Genomic DNA, 15,785 nt, shown 5'->3' on the forward strand with positions numbered 1-15,785 from the left:
CATTTCATACTCCTGACCCCTGCACTATATACTCCATGTTGTACATTACATACTCCTGACCCCTGCACTGTATACTCTGTTGTACATTACATACCCCTGACCCCTGCACTTTATACTCTATGTTGTACATTACATACTCCTGACCCCTGCACTATATACTCTATGTTGTACATTACATCCTCCTGACCCCTGCACTGTATACTCTATGTTGTACATTACATACTCCTGACCCCTGCACTGTATACTCTATGTTGTACATTACATACTCCCGACCCCTGCACTATATACTCTATGTTGTACATTACATACTCCCGACCCCTGCACTATATACTCCATGTTGTACATTACATAGTCCTAACCCCTGCATTATATACTCCATGTTGTACATTACATACTCCTGACCCCTGCACTATATACTCCATGTTGTACATTGCATAGTCCTGACCCCTGCACTATATACTCCATGTTGTACATTACATACTCCTGACCCCTGCACTATATACTCCATGTTGTACATTACATAGTCCTGACCCCTGCACTATATACTCCATGTTGTACATTTCATACTCCTGACCCCTGCACTATATACTCTATGTTGTACATTACATACTCCTGACCCCTGCACTGTATACTCTGTTGTACATTACATACCCCTGACCCCTGCACTTTATACTCTATGTTGTACATTACATAGTCCTGACTTCTGCTCTCCCCCCTCCCCCCACTGCTATATATACACATAATATGGATTCTCTTTTGTTACACCCATTTCCTCCCAGCTGGACATTTTATATCGGATGATGTGATTGGAGCACAGACTTTTACATGGTGATAATAATGTGATAACATCCTCCAACTTTGGTCCCTTAAACAGAAAGTGATAATGAGGGAGGAGTCAATACCCCAATGATGGTGGTCTTCAGGATCAGTCCAGTCTTCATCTTGGTTGTTCTCCCCCCATCCTCACTCTCTGACCTCTGGTGGGGCTCAGCCCCGCTGTTCTTCATGACTAAATCATGGACTAAATAAGGAAGTGCAGTACTTCTTGTGTTGGGAAGATGGTGATGAGTGATAGAGGGGGTGGGGACCCTCGTCCTATAATCCCCTCATCACTGTCCCTCCTATAAAAGACAGTTCTGGTTGTTTCCTCACTCTCTGACTAAGGTCCATGAATAAAGAAATGACCTGGTAGGAGATCAGAGGAGCCATTTCCTAGTTCCCTTGAGGGTGGAATTGTAAACTCCTCAGAGACCAAGCTGCCTGATGTGGGCGGAGTCCTGGTTTGGGGAACCAATCAGCTCCTGTCTAGTAATCCTCTTTGTCTTTGTATTTTAGTCCATGGCCGGGAGATGAGGAAAACCTCCGAGGATTGTCTCACTTTGTCTCCAGACTGGAAAGTAGAAGATGAGGACATCACACAGTATAGTCCAGGAGAAAACCCGGCTCCCTCCAATGTCCATCCGGCACCACCCAGTGTAGATGGACCATCGGATTCCTCGTATCCTGAGGAACCTCAGACTGTGCGGGACCGGGCCGGCCTTCCAACAGGGAAGAGGTTCTCCTGTACAGAGTGCGGGAAATATTTCAGTTATAAATCCATTCTTAATGTGCACAAAAGATCTCACACGGGGGAGAAGCCGTATTCCTGTCCTGAGTGCGAGAAATGTTTTTCACAGAAGTTCCATCTATACGCACATCAGAGATCTCACACGGGGGAGAAGCCATATTCCTGTTCTCAGTGTGGGAAATGTTTTTCACTGAAGAACAATCTTTACAGACATCAGAGATCTCACACGGGGGAGAAGCCATATTCCTGTCCCGAGTGCGGGAAATGTTTTTCAATGAAGACCCATCTGTGCACACATCAGAAATCTCACACGGGGGATAAGTCGTATTCCTGTCCTGAGTGTGGGAAATGTTTTTCAGAGAAGTCCAGTCTTTACACACATCAGAGATCTCACATGGGGGATAAGGCATATTCTTGTCCTGAGTGCGGGAAATGTTTTACAAGTAAGTCCAAACTTTACACACACCAGAGAACTCACACAGGGGAGAAGCCGTATTCCTGTCCTGAGTGTGGGAAATGTTTTTCACTGAAGTCCAATCTTTACACACATCAGCGATCTCATACGGGGGAGAAGCCATATTCCTGTTCTGAGTGCGGGAAATGTTTTACAAGTAAGTCTAGTCTTTACAGACATCAGAGATCTCACACGGGGGAGAATCCTCTTTGTATTTTAGTCCATGGCCGGGAGATGAGGAAAACCTCTGAGGATTGTCTCACTTTGTCTCCAGAGTGGAAAGTAGAAGATGAGGACATCACACAGTATAGTCCAGGAGAAAACCCGGCTCCCTCCAATGTCCATCCGGCACCACCCAGTGTAGATGGACCATCGGATTCCTCGTATCCTGAGGAACCTCGGACTGTGCGGTATCGGGCCGGCCTTCCAACAGGGAAGAGATTCTTCTGTCCTGAGTGTGGGAAGGGTTTCCGCTATAATTCTAAACTTAATGTGCATAAAAGATCTCACACAGGGGAGAAGCCGTATTCCTGTCCTGAGTGCGGGAAATGTTTTTCAGAGAAGTCCAGTCTTTACAGACATCAGAGATCTCACACGGGGAAGAAGCCATATTCCTGTCCTGAGTGTGGGAAATGTTTTTCAGACAAGTCCGTTCTTTCCATACATCAGAGATCTCACACGGGGGAGAAGCCGTATTCCTGTCCTGAGTGTGGGAAATGTTTTTCAGAGACGTCCAGTCTTTACAGACATCAGAGATCTCACACGGGGGAGAAGCCATATTCCTGTACTGAGTGTGGGAAATGTTTTTCAGTGAAGTTCCATCTTAACACACATCAGAGATCTCACACGGGGGAGAAGCCATATTCCTGTCCTGAGTGTGGGAAATGTTTTTCACAGCAGTCCCATCTTTACAAACATCAGAGATCTCACACAGGGGAGAAGCCATATTCCTGTCCTGAGTGTGGGAAAGGTTTTCCAGAGAAGTCCCGTCTTTACAAACATCAGAGATGTCACACGGGGGAAAAGCCGTATTCCTGTCCTGAGTGTGGGAAATGTTTTTCAAGTAACTTCAATCTTTCCAAACATCAGAGATCTCACACGGGGCAGAAGCCACTTTCCTGTCCTGAGTGAGGGAAATGTTATTATTATTATTATTACTACGAGTTTATATAGCGCCAAAGGGTTTGCTCAGCGCTGTACAATAGGGGGGACAATACATGGCACAGTACAACAAAAACAGACAGCGTACGAGGGGTAAGAGGGCCCTACTCTTACGAGCTTACAATCTAGGAGGGAGGGGGTAAAGGTACAGTAGGAAGTGGCTGAGGGGGATGAAGTGGTGGGAGGAATGAGGGAGGATGGCCGTTAGGTGAGGGTGGGGTAGGCTTCCCTGAAGAGATGGGTTTTGAGGGAGCGCCTGAATGTGAATAGGGAAGGCGACAGTCTGATGGATTGGGGCAGTGAGTTCCAGAGGATGGGGGAGGACCTGGAGAAGTCCTGCAGTCGTGCATGGGAGGAGGAGACCAGGGAGCAGGATAGAAGGAGGTCCTGTGAGGAGCGAAGGGTACGGGTAGGGTGGTACTTGGTGATCAGGTTGGTGAGGTAGTCAGGGGCAGTGTTGTGAACGGCTTTGTAGGTCAGGGTTAGGAGTTTAAATTTGATGCGTTGGGCAATCGGGAGCCAGTGGAGGGATAGGCAGAGGGGGGTGGCAGAGGTGGAGCGGGTGGTGAGGTGGATGAGTCTAGCCGCTGAGTTCAGGATGGTCTGAAGCGGGGAGAGCGTGCACTTGGGTAGGCCAGTGAGGAGGGAGTTGCAGTAGTCAAGGCGTGAGATGATGAGGGAGTGTACTAGAAGTTTGGTGGTGTCTGGGGTGAGGAAGGAGCGTATCTTGGCAATGTTGCGAAGATGGAGCCTGCATGTGTTTGTGAGTGATTTGACATGCGGTTGGAGGGAGAGGTTCACGTCAAGAATGACGCCAAGGACTTTGGCTTGCGGGGTGGAAGTGATAGTGGAGTTGTTGGTGATGATGGATAGGATGGGGGGGGGGGTGTTGGCAGGGGGAAAGACGAGAAGCTCGGTTTTGGAGAGGTTGAGCTTGAGGAAATGTAGCGACATCCAGTCTGAGATGTCATTTAGGTGAGTGATGCGGGCGGAGATAGTGGGGGTGAGGTGAGGGGTGGAGAGGTAGATTTGGGTGTCGTCAGCATAGAGGTGATAGTTGAAGCCGTGAGATTGTATGAGTTTGCCCAGGGAGGAGGTGTAGATGGAGAAGAGAAGGGGTCCAAGGACAGAGCCAAGGACATGTTCCTCACTGAAGTCCTGTCTTCCTGTACATCAGGGGTCCCACACAACCCTGGAGGTGTATTAGTGCCTTGAGTGCGGGAAATGTCTTCTAGATGAATGTTGCTGGACATCCCAGCTCTCATGTGGGGAAGAAGCACACCCTGATATACACCTCAGATATACTCCATGGCTGATCTTCATCATGGAAGGAACAGTTGATAAGGAGATGAGAGGCCCCCAAAGACATGGATGAAGTGCAGTCAATGTCGGGGTGCAGAGTGGTCAGTAGGTCCTGGAAATGAAGGACACAACTTCAGCCCTTCTTGGGTGTCGGAGTTGCGTTTCCTGATAATGATATAGCGGGTTACAGAGCTAGAAGCCGGGAGAGCCCAGATCTCGTTATCGGGGAACTTTACACAGACAACAAGAACTTCTGAAGTTGATGTCCTTCATTTCAAGGCTCTACAGAACAGTGGTGACCCCGAAGCGTCTCTCTGTCTTCAGTCCATCCTTCTCCCATCCCCCAACAGGAGGGAAGGAGAACTCCACCCCAAACTAGGGGGGAACTTTCCTCTCATTATTTCCCTTGGCTTCTGTGTGGGTTTGGGTGGTTGGAGGAGTGCGGCACGAGAGGGAACACAGCTTGTTGTTCTATGTCTACATATGGGGTCTGGGTAGAGGGGATCCACCGGAAAATATTTCTACTCTGTGATTTTCTGCAAATCGTTTCTGTTTTCACTTTGAAGGGCGATATTATGTGTGGTTTGTACAAGAGATTGGCCCAATAGATACCACCCCACTTAGAGAATAGATGGACTAATATGACCAGCATTCATTCAGCCATGTTACATGTTGGTCTTTTCATACAGTGATTTCCTATGATCATTGTCTCCATCTAGTGGCCATAATGTGGTATGGAACTGTTTTTCCTGATTTGAGGCATTTTGGAAGTAATACCTCATTGTGGCCACTAGAGTGAGGGGTGGTGTCATACAATTACTGGAGATCACCTCCCCCAACATGTTATTAGTGTACTATGTGAGGGGTGGAGTCATACAAATACTGGAGGTCACACCCCCCCAACATATTATTAGTGTACTATGTGAGGGGCGGTGTCATACAATTACTGGAGATCACCTCCCCCAACATGTTATTAGTGTACTATGTGAGGGGTGGAGTCATACAAATACTGGAGGTCACACCCCCCCAACATATTATTAGTGTACTATGTGAGGGGCGGTGTCATACAAATACCGGAGATCACACCCCCCAACATATTATTACTGTGCTATGTGAGGGGCGGTGTCATACAAATACCGGAGATCACACCCCCCAACATATTATTAGTGTGCTATGTGAGGGGCGGTGTCATACAAATACCGGAGATCACACCCCCCAACATATTATTAGTGTGCTATGTGAGGGGCGGTGTCATACAAATACCGGAGATCACACCCCCCAACATATTATTAGTGTGCTATGTGAGGGGCGGTGTCATACAAATACCGGAGATCACACCCCCCAACATATTATTAGTGTACTATGTGAGGGGCGGTGTCATACAAATACCGGAGATCACACCCCCAACATATTATTAGTGTGCTATGTGAGGGGCGGTGTCATACAAATACCGGAGATCACACCCCCAACATATTATTAGTGTACTATGTGAGGGGCGGTGTCATACAAATACCGGAGATCACACCCCCCCAACATATTATTAGTGTGCTATGTGAGGGGCGGTGTCATACAAATACTGGAGATCACACCCTCCCAACATATTATTAGTGTACTATGTGAGGGGCGGTGTCATACAAATACCGGAGATCACACCCCCCAACATATTATTAGTGTGCTATGTGAGGGGCGGTGTCATACAAATACCGGAGATCACACCCTCCCAACATATTATTAGTGTACTATGTGAGGGGCGGTGTCATACAAATACCGGAGATCACACCCCCCCAACATATTATTAGTGTACTATGTGAGGGGCGGTGTCATACAAATACCGGAGATCACACCCCCCCAACATATTATTAGTGTACTATGTGAGGGGCGGTGTCATACAAATACCGGAGATCACACCCTCCCAACATATCATTAGTGTGCTATGTGAGGGGCGGTGTCATACAAATACTGGAGATCACACCCCCCAACATATTATTAGTGTACTATGTGAGGGGCGGTGTCATACAAATACCGGAGATCACACCCTCCCAACATATCATTAGTGTGCTATGTGAGGGGCGGTGTCATACAAATACCGGAGATCACCCCCCCCAACATATTATTAGTGTACTATGTGAGGGGCGGTGTCATACAAATACCGGAGATCACACCCCAACATATCATTAGTGTACTATGTGAGGGGCGGTGTCATACAAATACCGGAGATCACCCCCCCAACATATCATTAGTGTACTATGTGAGGGGCGGTGTCATACAAATACCGGAGATCACACCCCCAACATATTATTAGTGTACTATGTGAGGGGCGGTGTCATACAAATACCGGAGATCACACCCCCCAACATATTATTAGTGTGCTATGTGAGGGGCGGTGTCATACAAATACCGGAGATCACACCCCCCAACATATTATTAGTGTGCTATGTGAGGGGGGTGTCATACAAATACCGGAGATCACACCCCCCCAACATATCATTAGTGTGCTATGTGAGGGGCGGTGTCATACAAATACCGGAGATCACACCCCCCAACATATCATTAGTGTGCTATGTGAGGGGCGGTGTCATACAAATACCGGAGATCACACCCCCCAACATATCATTAGTGTACTATGTGAGGGGCGGTGTCATACAAATACCGGAGATCACACCCCCCCAACATATCATTAGTGTACTATGTGAGGGGCGGTGTCATAGAAATACCGGAGATCACACCCCCCAACATATTATTAGTGTACTATGTGAGGGGCGGTGTCATAGAAATACCGGAGATCACCCCCCCAACATATTATTAGTGTGCTATGTGAGGGGCGGTGTCATACAAATACCGGAGATCACACCCCCCAACATATTATTAGTGTACTATGTGAGGGGCGGTGTCATACAAATACCGGAGATCACACCCCCCCAACATATTATTAGTGTGCTATGTGAGGGGCGGTGTCATACAAATACCGGAGATCACACCCCCCCAACATATTATTAGTGTGCTATGTGAGGGGCGGTGTCATACAAATACCGGAGATCACACCCCCCCAACATATTATTAGTGTGCTATGTGAGAGGCGGTGTCATACAAATACCGGAGATCACACCCCCCCAACATATTATTAGTGTGCTATGTGAGGGGCGGTGTCATACAAATACCGGAGATCACACCCCCCAACATATTATTAGTGTGCTATGTGAGGGGCGGTGTCATACAAATACCGGAGATCACACCCCCCAACATATTATTAGTGTGCTATGTGAGGGGCGGTGTCATACAAATACCGGAGATCACACCCCCCCAACATATTATTAGTGTGCTATGTGAGGGGCGGTGTCATACAAATACCGGAGATCACACCCCCCAACATATTATTAGTGTGCTATGTGAGGGGCGGTGTCATACAATTACCGGAGATCACACCCCCCAACATATTATTAGTGTACTATGTGAGGGGGGTGTCATACAAATACCAGAGATCACACCCCCCAACATATTATTAGTGTACTATGTGAGGGGCGGTGTCATACAAATACCAGAGATCACCCCCCCAACATATTATTAGTGTGCTATGTGAGGGGAGGTGTCATACAAATACCGGAGATCACACCCCCCAACATATTATTAGTGTGCTATGTGAGGGGCGGTGTCATACAAATACCGTAGATCACACCCCCCAACATATTATTAGTGTGCTATGTGAGGGGCGGTGTCATACAAATACCGGAGATCACACCCCCCAACATATTATTAGTGTGCTATGTGAGGGGCGGTGTCATACAAATACCGGAGATCACACCCCCCCAACATATTATTAGTGTGCTATGTGAGGGGCGGTGTCATACAAATACCGGAGATCACCCCCCAACATATTATTAGTGTGCTATGTGAGGGGCGGTGTCATACAAATACCGGAGATCACACCCCCCCAACATATTATTAGTGTACTATGTGAGGGGCGGTGTCATACAAATACCGGAGATCACACCCCCCGACATAATATTAGTGTACTATGTGAGGGGCGGTGTCATACAAATAATGGAGATCACACCCCCCAACATATTATTAGTGTACTATGTGAGGGGCGGTGTCATACAAATACCGGAGATCACCCCCCCAACATATTAGTGTACTATGTGAGGGGCGGTGTCATACAAATACCGGAGATCACCCCCCCAACATATTATTAGTGTACTATGTGAGGGGCGGTGTCATACAAATACCGGAGATCACACCCCCCCAACATATTATTAGTGTGCTATGTGAGGGGCGGTGTCATACAAATACCGGAGATCACCCCCCCAACATATCATTAGTGTACTATGTGAGGGGCGGTGTCATACAAATACCGGAGATCACACCCCCAAACATATTATTAGTGTACTATGTGAGGGGCGGTGTCATACAAATACCGGAGATCACACCCCCCCAACATATTATTAGTGTACTATGTGAGGGGCGGTGTCATACAAATACCGGAGATCACACCCCCCGACATAATATTAGTGTACTATGTGAGGGGCGGTGTCATACAAATAATGGAGATCACACCCCCCAACATATTATTAGTGTACTATGTGAGGGGCGGTGTCATACAAATACCGGAGATCACCCCCCCAACATATCATTAGTGTACTATGTGAGGGGCGGTGTCATACAAATACCGGAGATCACACCCCCCAACATATTATTAGTGTACTATGTGAGGGGCGGTGTCATACAAATACCAGAGATCACATTCTTTATGAATAGACCCCCAAATGTCAGGAGACGTTTCTATAAAGACGGGAAGTATGGAGCAGAGAAATGAATAGACCTCCCAGCAATGTTATTACCAGGCTGCAGGTAGGGGGAGCTCTAATGTCACCCCAGCAGAGGGATCCCATCTAGCCCACATTAACCCTCTCACTGCCAGAGCTGTTTCTGCATGATTTTGCACACATGGGAAAATGCAGATTTTGGTCCTGAAGATGAGATAAACCCCCAAACATCTATTCTGTGACATCAGAGGCCCTGGAGAATAAAATGGTGGTGATTGTTAAGGTGTTCCCCGTACACAGATTCCCCTTCATATCCGCCTTTATTTCCTCCTTTCCCCCATTTTCTACGTTGGGATCTTTTCTACAATACTTTGTTATAATAATGGAACACGTTGTGTATTGTATTGTACACCAATAATAATGACTCCGCCCCCACATTCCAGACAAGGGATCTTCCTGACCAATCGGATTTCTTCCTTTACTATTTCCTGATTCTATGAATGCAATCTTGTTAAAAGCGAAATTGTAATAAAAAATGTATTGAATGAAAAACAAAATCCTGTGTGTGTGCAATGATGACAAAGCTGTGTATCCAGAAACGGCTGGTCGGTGACACTTCCATATACAGCCCAATGAAGTGACAAGGAAGCCCTAGAACCCTTTGGAGGAACCCTGGCTGAGAAAGGCTGGACTAGGCAGTCACATATCTCTGCCCCCCTTGCAGGGTTCCCAACCCTCCGTGACTTTTATTACTGACACAACATGAACATTTACTGACGGAGGACATGTTTTCCTGACATCCTGAAAAATGACAGAACTCCTGTTAGGATGTCAGACGATGGATATTGAATCCATATAACAGGACATGTGATCACTGACAATCCCCAGAACAAGCCGTCTGCCTGGTTTACACCTAATAATTCAATCCATGGTGACCACAAATCAGCCCAACGCAGACACATGAAAACCAAGTTCTGCTCGGCATGCCATGGAGAGTAATGGGCACGGTCAGATGGGAGGGGCTTAGAAGAGGATGATGTCACAGACCCGCCCCCTGATCGCCTACCTCTAAATGAAGAAAGCAGCTGATTGGGTGAGTACACATTGCTGTGACCTCCATGCTTAGCTTCACAGTGCGGAAATTTGACCTTCACATGCCGAGTCTCACAGGTGGCACCGCCTGTCATACCTGTCTATTGAAGTCAATGGGACTGAGCCACAACCAATCACCTGACTTGTCATTGTGACGCAGAACTTCCATGTAAAATCTCCATTCAGCTGGAAAACTCCAGACACCCCAGAGCCACCATGGATCCCTTTATAGATGGAGGAAGAGACTGCAGGACTGGTGAAGGAGGCCTTCATAGTGATGGATCCACTTTATCCACAAAGGACTTGTTCTGACTCCCATGTACTCCAGTGATGGCCAACTGATGAGACACTGGGGGCCTCAACTGCCCCCCAACACACCTAAGGGTTGTGCTTTATATTTACTGCTAGACATACTACAGGAGACAGTCAGAGACTGCAGACATACTACAGGAGATGGTCAGAGACTGCAGACATACTACAGGAGATGGTCAGAGACTGCAGACATAGTACAGGAGACGGTCAGAGACTGCAGACATACTACAGGAGACGGTCAGAGACAGCAGACATACTACAGGAGACGGTCAGAGACTACAGACATACTACAGGAGACGGTCAGAGACTGCAGACATACTACAGGAGACGGTCAGAGACTGTAGACATACTACAGGAGACGGTCAGAGACTGCAGACATACTACAGGAGACGGTCAGAGACTGCAGACATAGTACAGGAGACGGTCAGAGACTGCAGACATACTACAGGAGACGGTCAGAGACTGCAGACATAGTACAGGAGACGGTCAGAGACTGCAGACATACTACAGGAGATGGTCAGAGACTGCAGACATACTACAGGAGACTGTCAGAGACAGCAGACATACTACAGGAGACGGTCAGAGACTACAGACATACTACAGGAGACGGTCAGAGACTGCAGACATACTACAGGAGACGGTCAGAGACTGCAGACATACTACAGGAGATGGTCAGAGACTGCAGACATACTACAGGAGAGGGTCATAGACTGCACACATACTACAGGAGACGGTCAGAGACTGCAGACATAGTACAGGAGATGGTCAGAGACTGCAGACATACTACAGGAGACGGTCAGAGATTGCAGACATAGTACAGGAGACGGTCAGAGACTGCAGACATAGTACAGGAGACGGTCAGAGACTGCACACATACTACAGGAGACTGTCAGAGACTGCAGACATAGTACAGGAGACGGTCAGAGACTGCAGACATAGTACAGGAGACGGTCAGAGACTGCAGACATACTATAGGAGACGGTCAGAGACTGCAGACATAGTACAGGAGACGGTCAGAGACTGCAGACATACTACAGGAGACGGTCAGAGACTGCAGACATACTACAGGAGACTGTCAGAGACTGCAGACATAGTACAGGAGACGGTCAGAGACTGCAGACATACTACAGGAGACTGTCAGAGACTGCAGACATAGTACAGGAGATGGTCAGAGACTGCAGACATACTACAGGAGATGGTCAGCCACTACAGACATACTACATGAACATAGCTACAAACATTTCAGAAAAATTTCTGCTGTGCATCCAGCAAGCCATTGAAGGTAAAGAATGTACTTTAATTACATTTGGGACATTTATTTCAGATGGGAATTGTTCTGCAAGATATATCAAGCTAAGTGGGAATAAAGGAAAGGAGCCTAGAGAGGATGGGGAGGGGAAGGAGCCTAGAGAGGATGGGGAGGGGGAGGAGCCTAGAGAGGACGGGGAGCGGCATGAGCCTAGAGAGGACGGGGAGGGAAAGGAGCCTAGAGAGGACGGGGAGGGGAAGGGGCCTAGAGAGGATAGGGAGGGATAAGGAGCCTAGAGAGGAGGGGGAGGGGAAGGAGCATAGAGAGGACGGGGAGGGGAAGGAGCCTAGAGAGGAGGGGAAGGGGCCTAGAGAGGATGGGGAGGGGAAGGGGCCTAGAGAGGAGGGGAAGGGGCCTAGAGAGGGTGGGGAGGGGAAGGGGCCTAGAGAGGACGGGGAGGGGAAGAGGCCTAGAGAGGATGGGAGGGGAAGGAGCCTAGAGAGGACGGGGAGGGGAAGAGGCCTAGATAGGACAGAGAGGGGAAGGAGCCTAGAGAGGACGGGGAGGGGAAGGGGCCTAGAGAGGACGGGAAGAGAAAGGAGCCTAGAGAGGATGGGGAGGGGAAGGGGCTTAGAGAGGACGGGGAGGGGAAGGAGCCTAGAGAGGACGGGGAGGGGAAGGGGCCTAGAGAGGATGGGGAGGGGAAGGAGCCTAGAGAGGACGGGGAGGGGAAGGGGCCTAGAGAGGACGGGGAGGGGAAGGAGCCTAGAGAGGAGGGGAAGGGGCCTAGAGAGGACGGGGAGGGGAAGAGGCCTAGAGAGGACGGGGAGGGGAAGGAGCCTAGAGAGGACGGGGAGGGGAAGAGGCCTAGAGAGGATGGGGAGGGGAAGGAGCCTAGAGACAAAAAAGGGAATAGTCACCTAACATGACACGTAAATATGTGTCCTATAAATATCTTCGTCTCACTAATAATTAGTGTGGATTTATAAACCCGATATACTTAACATAAAACCTAGCAGTATGACAAGTACAATACTGCTCACACAGAGGGGTTATTAGAAAATCCAAGCGGAGTAATATGATTAGTAATTACAAAAGCGTTTTATTCGATCACATGGATCATACGGAGGTTAGACAGAGACATGGTAAACAAGTCATTATAAAATCACTAGATTAAAAACATTCGGCGTCTCCAGATCTAATAGTTATTCGGCAATCAGGAATCCACATGAGGCAATGAAGTTCCTAACTACTTGATCAAAGAATTTTCATATTTTCCATACGATATCTGCATAGGGAGAACATGCTTCAAAAAATTGTTTTGGTAACCACCACAATGAATAGAATGACCTCCTGAAATGGAAAACCAGAAAAGAAGGGATGATAGTAGAGGGAACAAGAATGGGATATATGCACTACCATATGTAATAACAGAACAACCCCATGACAGGTATATATGTTATTCCATTACCTTCTCATAGACTTGACCATCATGAAAGGATGGATATATGGCCTTCCTAGATAGCCACCCCAAATGGAAATGTATCCACAGTAGTAAATGATTCTAAAAGTGTATATATATGAGACATAAATATCAAGCTACCAGCAAACCTGAATGAGACTAAAATAAGGGTACAAATCTTAGAATATTACCATACAAGAGATCAAGGGGACTCCTCCTCACTTGAAGTAAGATCAGGTCTGGATGAAAGAGTGAATATGGGGGTGGGAAGCCAGGTGGTTAATGTATAGAGTCCAGACTGGTTGATACAGTCTATGTATATTTAGATATATAGACCCAAATCTGGGTTTCCAAAAATTGCTCAATAATGAGAAAGTAGTGCGATTCCTTAAAAATATATATGAGACTGTTTTTGCGTGCCCCAACACATATAAAGCGTAGTGTATACGTATTCCTCCAATAGGAGTTCAAAAAATTCACCAAAAAATGAGGTAAATAGGCACAAGATTTCCAAAATATGAGGGAATGTAACCCGTATATATAGATAGCACTAAAGCCTAATTTAGCCAAACGGCTACAAACTTGCCACCGGTGGAAGTAGGCTGTGACTCAGGGTTGCCAGAATAACTATTAGATCTGGAGACGCCGAATGTTTTTAATCTAGTGATTTTATAATGACTTGTTTACCATGTCTCTGTCTAACCTCAGTATGATACATGTGATCAAATAGAACTTTTTTGTAATTACTAATCATATTACTCCGCTTGGATTTTCTAATAACCACTCTGTGTGAGCAGTATTGTACTCGTCATACTGCTAGGTTTTATGTTACGGAGCCTAGGGAGGACGGGGAGGAGACGGAGCCTAGAGAGGACGGGAAGGGGAAGGAGCCTAGAGAGGACGGGGAGGGAGCCTAGAGAGGACGGGGAGGGGAAGGAGCCTAGAGAGGATGGGGAGGGGAAGGAGTCTAGAGAGGACGGGGAGGGGAAGGGGCCTAGAGAGGATGGGGAGGGGAAGGAGCCTAGAGAGGACGGGGAGGGGAAGGAGCCTAGAGAGGATGGGGAGGGGAAGGAGCCTAGAGAGGATGGGGAGGGGAAGGAGCCTAGAGAGGACGGGGAGGGGAAGGAGCCTAGAGAGTATGAGGAGGAGAAGGAGCCTAGAGAGGATGGGGAGGAGAAGGAGCCTAGAGAGGATGAGGAGGGGAAGGAGCCTAGAGAGGACGGGGAGGGGAAGGAGCCTAGAGAGGATGGGGAGGGGAAGGAGCATAGAGAGGATGGGGAGGGGAAGGAGCATAGAGAGGATGGGGAGGGGAAGGAGTCTAGAGAGGATGGGGAGGGGAAGGAGCCTAGAGAGGACGGGGAGGGGAAGGAGCCTAGAGAGGATGGGGAGGGGAAGGAGCATAGAGAGTACGGGGAGGGGAAGGAGCCTAGAGAGGATGGGGAGGGAGCCTAGAGAGGATGGGGAGGGGAAGGAGCCTAGAGAGGATGGGGAGGGGAAGGAGCATAGAGAGGATGGGGAGGGAGCCTAGAGAGGATGGGGAGGGGAAGGAGCCTAGAGAGGATGGGGAGGGGAAGGAGCATAGAGAGGATGGGGAGGGAAAGGAGCCTAGAGAGGACGGGGGGGGAAGGAGCCTAGAGAGTATGAGGAGGGGAAGGAGCCTAGAGAGGATGGGGAGGGGAAGGAGCCTAGAGAGGATGGGGAGGGAAAGGAGCCTAGAGAGGACGGGGGGGGAAGGAGCCTAGAGAGTATGAGGAGGGGAAGGAGCCTAGAGAGGATGGGAGGGGAAGGAGCCTAGAGAGGATGGGAGGGGAAGGAGAATAGAGAGGACGGGGAGGGGAAGAAGCCTAGAGAGGACGGGTAGGGAAAGGAGCCTAGATAGGATGGAGAGGGGAAGGAGCCTAGAGAGGATGGGAGGGGAAGGAGAATACAGAGGATGGGAGGGGAAGGAGCCTAGAGAGGATGGGGAGGGAAAGGAGCCTAGATAGGATGGGAAGGGGAAGGGGCCTAGAGAGGTTGGGGAGGGGAAGGAGCCTAGAGAGGATGGGGAGGGGAAGGGAACCTAGAGAGGATGGGGAGAGGAAGGAGCCTAGAGAGGATGGGGAGGGGAAGGAGCCTAGAGAGGATGGATAGGGAAGGGAACCTAGAGAGGATGGGGAGGGGAAGGAGCCTAGAGAGGATGGGGAGGGGAAGGAGCCTAGAGAGGATGGGGAGGAGAGTAGAAAGGACAGGGAGGGGAAGGAGCCTAGAGAGTTTGGGGGGAAAGGAGCATAGAAAGGATGGGGTGGGGAAGGACCATGGAGAGGATGGGAGGGGAATACATTTGAGTAGGTTTCTGGTACTACAGACTCCATGCAGTCACCTCTGCCATTCAGCACTTGCCATTGTCCTCACTGTGTTCATTTTCTACAAACACCAACCCATAGGTG

General features: G+C 48.5%; 1 protein-coding gene across 1 annotated transcript in view; it reads left to right on the forward strand.

Moving 5' to 3' along the window:
* The first annotated feature begins 1,237 nt into the window (after positions 1–1,237).
* The window catches only part of LOC149462520 (uncharacterized), a 50,254-nt gene continuing 35,706 nt past the window's right edge, over positions 1,238–15,785 (forward strand). Inside the window, exon 1 of the mRNA XM_089676848.1 lies at positions 1,238–3,149. Within this exon, the coding sequence (XP_089532974.1) occupies positions 1,350–3,149 (1,800 nt within the window). The 5' untranslated portion in view covers positions 1,238–1,349. The remainder of the gene's footprint in view (positions 3,150–15,785) is intronic.

Source organism: Staurois parvus, unplaced genomic scaffold (genome assembly GCF_062004578.1).
Source record: "Staurois parvus isolate SC_StPar_1 unplaced genomic scaffold, SC_StPar_1.0 ptg000174l, whole genome shotgun sequence".
In the NCBI taxonomy this organism is placed as follows: Eukaryota; Metazoa; Chordata; class Amphibia; order Anura; family Ranidae; genus Staurois; species Staurois parvus.